The sequence below is a fragment of the Lagopus leucura genome, unplaced genomic scaffold (assembly GCF_019238085.1).
Source record: "Lagopus leucura isolate 7727_CA_CO unplaced genomic scaffold, USGS_WTPT01 Super-Scaffold_100004, whole genome shotgun sequence".
NCBI lineage: Eukaryota > Metazoa > Chordata > Aves > Galliformes > Phasianidae > Lagopus > Lagopus leucura.
In genome coordinates this window covers 30,048,985-30,057,666 of record NW_024962264.1, presented here as the reverse complement: position 1 = coordinate 30,057,666, position 8,682 = coordinate 30,048,985, and the positions used below count along the sequence as shown (strand labels likewise).

The following is an 8,682-nucleotide window of genomic DNA, read 5'->3' as shown; positions in this document are numbered from 1 at the left end:
GGTGATCAATCAGAGGTTCAGGCCGTGACTCAGCAGTTCCCATACACAGAATAAGCAGATGTACCTGAGAGGTGCACATAAGTTGGCTGAAAGTCTGAGCAAAACCTTGTTTAAGTCAATTCAAAGGTTATCAGGACATCCCTGATCCTAAGAGAAGATATGGAATTCCTGTTTTGAGTCCCTAGCATAACAGGTAACACTAGATGTGGGGTGTAGCAGAATTCAGTATTTTTGCAGATTTCTATTTCAGATGCTACCTGGTAACAAAAAAGATGTGTCTGTTCTCCTTTTCAGTGCAGACAACTAGCTTACCCACTTTTATTCAGTAACAAAGCAAACACTCCCTCCTCTAGCTATAAGCAGGGAAACTTTCTGACATATTAATTAATTGTCCCTTTTGGTTCCATGATATACCTTTGTTAACCAATACCATGTTTTTATTGCAACAAAAACAATCTGGTTTCCCTGGAAAGCGTCTGTCCCCATGTGACAGCTATACCAAAAGGATGGCTCATCTTTGCACTCTGAAAGAGTAAAGAAGCCAACTGCTAGTGTGAAAGGAGAGACTTACAGTGGTTGGAAAATAGCGACTAGTCTTGAATTTCTTCAGGGCCATGGAGCAGGTATAGGTGCCAAAAAAGAGGATGAAAGACATGAGGGTGATGTCAGGGACATATCCACAGTTGTTGCCCACAAGGTGTCCTCCGTATTTCAAGCACTCCTTCTTTGTCAGAGACGACCAGTCGATGGTGGTGTTGTACTGCAGAAAAAAGAACATTTCCATGAAGCCATGCTCACATAAGCGCTGCCCATGCTAGAGCAGGCACAGGGACAGAGCATCAGGAAAAAGGTAGGAAAGTTAAAGGAAGCATGGAGCAGAAGCTAAAAGTTTCTGTGCTTGTGGGCAAGCAGAATGGATTTTAATTCAGAGAGAGGATGGTGTTACCTTTGAACTTAAGACAGTCTAAGGCCTTGGGAGGAAGACCTTTGGCTTAGGTAGTAAATTAAAGGTAAAAACTAAGCTCTCTGTTGCAACTCTTCATATAGCAACTTTATATACAAAGGATGGACAAAGCTCTTTTCCATCATACTTTCAACCATGAGCGCTCACTGTACAGGCTGACCACCAAACCCAACCACTGCCAGCTTCAGGGAGATATTTCAGTTCCCACTGTTTGTATGATCCCATAGTTCCCACTATGGGGCTCCCCAGCCCATCCTGATTTGAATAGTTCATTACTAATGATGACTTGTACTGCACAGACAGGAAGATACTACTCGCATTTCATATTTCATCATGGAATCCAGAGCTGCGCAGGGCATGCTAGATGATTATGTTTCCTAATGCTTATGGTGAAGCAGAGCCAGAGAAAGGGTCTTTACCTACCCCTGCACCTGTATAATTCATAATAATGTCAGTGTAGTGGAGGAGGACAGAACAAATACAAATCCACAAGAGAGCAAGAATTTAAACACGCATAAAGCACTGAGCTCACGAGGCTACTCTAGGTGTGCACAGAGCACGTGGTCTTAAGGGAGATTGGGAATGCAGAATACACATGCTTAATACACAGGAAGTTTAAAATAAATCCAAGTACCTAAAAAATTCTGTGTATCTGACAAGTTTTAGAATCACATTGTCTCTACTGCTCTGTTTCCGCATGAAAACCCAGAGGAAGGAAATAATAGTCCCAGGAACCATAACATAGAGAATTAATATTTAAATTAAAACAACTACAACAAAATACCTCACAGTGAATAAAATAGAGAGAAGAGAGTCTTTTACTCCAAATATTTTAGCTGTAGAAAAATTATGATGAACGTGAACACAGACCAATTCAGGCTGACATGCAATTTACCAGAAGAATGATGTTCTTTACAGAAAGCAGTACAATACAAAATACGCTGTTGCTTAGAAAGAAAATTTTCATCTAGGGAGTTGAGCAAAGTTACATTCCAAGTCTTCAAAATACTTAAGATTCTTGCTGAAGACTAAAGCTTCATGGCCTCATGTCCTACCTATTAGTATCTTGTTCATATGGGTGTGCTGAAAAAGTACATCACATGTGCCTCCAAAAATGGGATGATGTTCAAGCGTTCTGAAGATACATGTAATAAATTACAATTTCTTCAGCAGATTTTGTGAACTCAAGGAGCTCTAGCTAAACTGAGGCATGACTGTGCTGATGGTGATAGCAGCAGGAGGTGGAAGGGAGAAGAAAACAACAACAGAAAAAACAGCTACGTGTTCTTGTTTGAAAAAGTAATGATACATTTGCTCTCTCAGCATTCTGTCTCTCTGTGGCACGAAGCAGCAGCAATTTGTCCTACATCAGTGGGGTTTCTGTTGGTCTGCCCTGACTGTTAGCTTCTGGACCACAGCAGAGGGTGAGTGGAGATGAGAAAACCCAAAGTTTGGGGGCAAATTTTGTACACCATGCATTTGCATGCATACCCCCCCCAGAGTTTGTATGGGAACTGCTGAGTCACAGTCACACTGATTGAGCACTTGGGGAAAAGACTCGGTCAGCCCTGGGAGCACAGGTGAAGACAAGAAGGGGTGGAGTCTGGCTGCAACCTCTCTTAGACCCCATTTAAGGGCTGACTGCCACGGGGGAAGGATCTTTCTGGAAATCCTTCTTTGAGGAAGCTTTCCCCTGAAAACCTAGAATCTTCTGATACAGGTGAGCAATCTTCTTCCCTTCCTTTATAGTATCTTTCTGTTGTACCAGTCCTTCTGTCTTCATACCTTTGTTGTAATGCCTTTCCCATCGTATTGATCTGTCCTACTGCTATGGAGTTAAACCACTATGACTTCTGCTTTTCCAGCTACAGAAATAAACTCCTGAGTTTTCAATAGTTAAAATTACTGTTTGGAATACCAAAGAGCAGAAAGAATAGGGTATCCCTTTTCCCTCAAATCTACTACCTGTATGCATCAGTGGTCCCTCCTGGAAGTGTTCACAGCCACTCAACCATTTGACTGGTAGTGGATTTCAGACTGTTGGCTGTACCAAAAGGCAGAACAGAAACAAAGGGCTAACTGGCAGATGTAAAATAGGTGGAAGACTCCAGGACTAGCTGGTGCTCACTTCCCCAGCATGGATCAGGGCTAAAGCAGGAGAGTTCAGATATGGGGACAGCATACACTCCCCCCCACCCCCAGCACTTTGCAGCATCAGCCAAAGAGATACAATTGAGTCTGATGGGAGCTGCCTCTGGGCCTGCTGGGTGGCAGGAATGGTGTCACAAAACAGGGCTCTGGGGGAGAAGGGCTGAGATTACTGTTCCAGCAAATGACAGTCTGGAAACGCAACTTGTTGGGTTCTTTTCTTGACTCCAGGTCTGAGTTGAGTTCTTTGCCTTCCTCTAATGTGTGCAACCCATCTCCTGAGACTGAAAATCAAATGCTAAATACATAAATAACATGAACAGTTTTTCTTGTTAATGAAACAGAAGTGGCAACTGGCACTCTCCTCTTGACAGGTGGATTTAAGCATCCTGATGGCTGGCATTGTATCAGAGCTCGGGGCTGCTCATCACTTCCCCAAGTGTTATTTTGTGTGACGGGCAGCTGAACAATTAGGCCCTCACTTGCAGCCCTTCCAGAAGCAGTGAACTCAGATGATCAGGGAAGCACAGCAAATTGACAGAGGTGGGGCAGTGAGGAAGGCAAGGAGCAGGAAAGAGCACACGTGGCGCAGCATGGCCATCAGAAGACCTTGCTTCTGTTTCCTCACTCTGCTACCAGCCCCTTAGAGACCTTGGGGGATGCCCTTTCCTTCAGGTTTGTGCCTCACTTCTGTTGCTTGGAGTGTCATGTACAGCACATCCATGTCAAAAGGCCCAGCAGGAGGAGAAGGCTACCTGGTGCCACACAGAGAGAGCAACATCCTACAAGAAATGCAGACAGGGAGGATCTGTGTGCTTCAGCACAAAGTTACTACTCTGCCTCTTAACCTCCTATGCATAAAACACAGAAATATCCGAACCCATCAAGATCTGGTCCTTTCTCATCATCATCCACAGCTTGCCAGAAAAACAAAAAACAAAACAGGATGGAAGACCGGGCCTTCCAGAGGAATGGCTGGCTACAACTCTACTATCATTGCTGCCCTGGCCACAATGAAATCTGCACACAGGGAGCCTACTGATCCCTAAGGAGGGCCATTCACCTCCTGACAGCACACAAAGCTTCCAGCAGCAATGAAGAGGCTGCCATGCACAAGGAATTGCTGATATCCAGTTGTGCACATGGTATTCTGTATGCAGTACTACAATAAATCCCTGGAGGATGAAGTGCAGTAGAAATTTCTTACGGTGTTTGATGGAAAATTGGTAGTTTTGGTGTGAGGATGTGAGATCAATTGCTGCTCTATTTGTATGGCACAGCAGAAACACATGGCCCTTACAGCCTTGGGGAAATGAAATACATCAGGGAAACAGGCAGCAAATTTCCAGGCAAACTACAGAGAAGCCCACAGGCTGCACTTGAAAGCAATGTCACTGGAAAGAATAACTGAAATAAAAAAAAATACAAGGTGTAAACTGCTGGCTCTGTCATACCACAGGAAGGAGAGCAGAGCTAGGAGCCACCAGCGGTTTCAACCATGCAAGTTTTTTTTTGTTTGTTTGTTTTTGTTTGTTTGTTTGTTTGTTTTTACATCAGTGCACTGGAAGGTCACGGTCACAAATGGCCAGGTTATAGGAGGACATGTTCCAAAATGAAGGTTGGAACAGCACTGCTAGAATAAATACCTATTCTAATTTCCACCATTTTGAGATTAGTGGTTGATTAATTAAAAAAAAAAAAACAATAGCAAGAGTTGCTTCTTTGGCTCTTGTGGCTGGTCTGCTGCTTCAGTACTGCTGCTCTGCAGAGTGAAAGTATGAGCCATGGAAGAATGCTAGCCCCCATCTCTTTCACAGCCACCAAACCCCACACCAGTGTTTTCAAAGCCTGCCTTCCTGGAAGCCTCACTTACCATCTCAGCAGAGGAATAGAATGGCCCCTCAGCTGACGACACAGTTGTTCTGTTAAAAAATGAGCTATTATCTGCAAAAGAGAACAGAAGAAAGAACACTGAGAGCATGGTGCCAGAACAGCAAAAAAGAAAAACAAATAGGTTTGTCAGTTATGTCCTCCTCTATTATTTAGGTTTTTAAGTCTTCTTATGACTGGTAACACTATAGAAGTTTTACTAAAATACCATACAGAGCACAATGGTTTAACTGGGGAAAGAACAAGTGCATGTGACTTTTATACTGAAATATAACAGGTAGGCCTAGATAACTACTAGAACGCCACTAACCACAGGCAGCCTTTCCAGGCCTCTGTAACATCTCATGATTCTTGCCAGGCCATCAATTTTGTCATGCTTGGAAGCATTACCACAGATTTGCCGCTGGCATCTTCCTTGCACTGGCACCAACCCCCTTCTGTACAGAAATGCCTGCACACCCCAAGTGCGTAGGGAGTTTTACCCCTGAAACCAGCACCTGAGAGTGTAAAGTTGAACCAAACTGCAAGCCATGCTGCAAGGATGGAACTGAGCCTGGACAGTGATGCACCTCTGTTCTGGAGACAGGAAGTCTGAGAAGAGGTAGTAGTTAAATCTTTTTTACAGTGTTTTGTGCTCTTTTTCTGACATCTCCAACTGAATCAAAACCCTCTCCATACATTTCATAGATCAGGTAGAAAGCTTTTCGTATTGAAAAGCTCGTCTACTCTGAGCACATTCAAGAAGAGGAATTCAGTAAGTCATTGCACTGAAGGAGCTATTGAGATCTTTCTATGTTCAAGCACACAGCCTTTATGCTTTGTCAGATGCTCCAGCCTCAGAGGGCCTCACTGTCTGTTGCATTCCTTCCTGGTTCCACAGGAACACTCCTCTTTTGTCCTCCCCACTACCTCTTCTCTTCCTCTCCTTCTCTTTTCCTCTCCTCTTCTTCTCCCTCCACAGAATACATCAAGAGTGCAGAGGATTTCTTTTGCTGCTTCTGACTTCTCTGCTGGCACACGGAGAAACTTTCTATGCAGCTGTGATTCTTTCGACTCCAGTCTCAATAGCTGCTATATGGATTATAATGTTCCTGAAAAAGTGAATGGAGTGTGGTTTTGTGTTTGGGTTTCTCCACCTGCATTGTAAAACAGTGCATGTTACTCAGAGACACAGACTAGAGGTATAGAGATCACGGAGAAATCTCTGCATGACACACTGTGTAATTATTTACACAGAAATCCCATCAGTGATTTCAAAGGCATTATTGTAGGGTCTTGCCTGATTTCACACCCTAATTAAAGGCTATTCAATCCTAAATGAAGAAAGTTTTCTTCCCACCTGTATGATGGAGCAGCAGTGAACTGCTGGTATGGCATCTTTGGTGCTGATGCATCCTGTGCTTACCCAAGCCTGATCCCTGCTTGCAACTTACTGGAGGCTTAAGGCTGGCAGCCTGGCCAGATTCTCATCCTGTCAGCAGAACAGATCTGTGTTGAACATCTGTGAGAGCCTTCTCTGTGTGTGGGCTGTAAAACAGCTGTCCACGCCAGAGCATGTGATGGGGCTGGGGAGATACTGCTCTCTAGGCTGAGGCCTCTGTGTGCGGGTGAACAGAACAGAAACTGAGCAACTTAGACTGGGTACCAATGCAGACTCTAAGGGCAAATCTCAATGACAGAAGTGAAAAGTAACTGTAAAAAGCCTAAATCGGTGCATGGGGGACTTTGCTGCTGCTACCTGCTGCATGGCAGAAGAAAAATTCCTCTGCAGCTGTGACAAGCAGCTGATGTGGAAACTTGTTTTTTTTAAAGAAATAAGAATCAAATCTATGCTGGATGCTCTGTGGGTTTGTGCAGAGACATGCGTACTTGCAGGGGTGCCAAACTGCCACCAACCAACAGATGAGAATACCAAAAAGGTCCACCTAGTATAAATACCTTAAAAAAATACCTTAACCCTAGCACTTGCACATGCATAGGACTCTTGTTTTTCAGCATGTTTCAGACTGAGTTTAAATATGGGATCACTCTGCTGTTCTCTTCCCAGGTAGCCTACTGTTTCCAATCACCCTCAACTGGCAGCTTCTGAAATGCAGACATTACTCATACTGTGAAAGTCTCTGTGTCTGAGGTGCCACACACCCACACAGGTCTATGAAGGAGAGGTTGGTGTGTCTGAAATGAAGTTCCAGAGGGTTGCCTGAACAGTCTGCTGACAGTATATCCAGTATTTTGTGCTCACTCCTCCTTTCAAAGCTTATTCAGTGTTAGTTCAAAAACTATGGAGGAAACATACAAAGATGATGACAACTTCCACCCTGCTGATAAAACCCCTAACGATGCAGCCAGTAGGATCTATTTACTGGTTCAAGACCATCAAAGGGTTCACTGATCCCTCTCTACTTCCTATTTCAGGACACTTCCATCTCACTTCAACTACTGGCCCAGCACTGCTTAAGGTGAGTTAGGCACAAAGATGTAAAGGTATGTGTACACACATGCAGAGGTGCTCACAAAGTTGGACTTCCACGGTATGAAAACTCCTCTGCTCTGGGATGGAAACATCAAGCAAGGCTTTAGGAAGGAATCATTTCATTTCAAATTATCTTTACCTTCTGAAATAACCATTTAGCTAGAGAATCATGGCGGCGATGGTTTGTGAACCTTATCAAACAGTGCATGCTAATCCTTCCCCCACTTGCTTATGAAGGTAGAGATTGGCGCTGTTATTTCTGGGCACAAATCTCTTACAGAATGAAACAACACACTCCAGCTCTATCATCACATTTGTCCTGTGCAGTAGGTCTGTGCCCTAGGCATTTATCTGGGAAGCTGAGACTGTTCCAGCATTGCATTGTTAGACAGAGACATGATCAGACTAACTGCTCAACCACCAGGAGAGAAATCACCCTGCCATTCAAATGGAGGCAGAATTAGACCAACACTGAAGTGCTTGCAGTGACCCTGCATTTAATAGCTAATATAAGTGTCCATTTTCCATCATCTTTTGCAAAGAGGCACCTAGCAGCAGCTAGATTATTTTCCTGTTTGACAGGTACGTTGAGATGATACGATGTTTACTTTGAGTACAGATAAAGTTGCTTACTCAGTTCTCATTGTTGGAAGAATCCTAGGAGAGATTACAGCTTCCCTACTGGTAACAGCATTACTTCTGTTTGGTATCTGTTTTGTAACCTTTTGTTCACGGTTGTATTACCAGACCTACACATATGTTGGCTACAATTGCCTTGCAGTGCACACTCCAGTAATAGGCTGAACTGATGGATACTCTTCCCTTATACTCTAATGAGAACTTCTTCATGCTTTTCTGCTCATACGCGCAGCCAGGAAGTGCAAAAGCACCCATGTTTAGGTAACGCACTGAATAAATCCAGCTCCTGTCCTTTGTCAGGACCACACGGGGGATACCAGGACTGACTTCAGTACCACAGCAGTGCCCTTGATACCACTTCTGGTGGTGTCCTAGCCTCAGAGAAACACTGTTCAGAATTAATGGCCACATATTTGTGAGGAGACATAGGTACGCAGACAGCTTCTCTGCTCATAACAGCGCTCACATGAGGAGTGTCAGAAATGTTGGATAGAAAGGCTAAGATAAGATATTGGAAGAAAACTGATAAAGAAGGATTCATCTACTTTTCTGTTATCTGAGCCACAGT

At 43.9% G+C, this 8,682-nt stretch overlaps 1 protein-coding gene across 5 annotated transcripts in view; it reads right to left on the bottom strand.

The window, feature by feature from the left end:
- Positions 1–8,682, bottom strand: part of SLC4A4 (solute carrier family 4 member 4) — a 197,592-nt gene that overhangs the window by 30,114 nt on the left and 158,796 nt on the right. For all 5 annotated transcript variants that reach the window (XM_042872178.1, XM_042872176.1, XM_042872180.1 and 2 more), the window contains 2 exons: positions 4,986–5,056; positions 572–760 (listed from right to left, as the gene is read on the bottom strand). In XM_042872178.1, the coding sequence (XP_042728112.1) occupies positions 572–760; positions 4,986–5,056 (260 nt within the window). The remainder of the gene's footprint in view (positions 1–571; positions 761–4,985; positions 5,057–8,682) is intronic.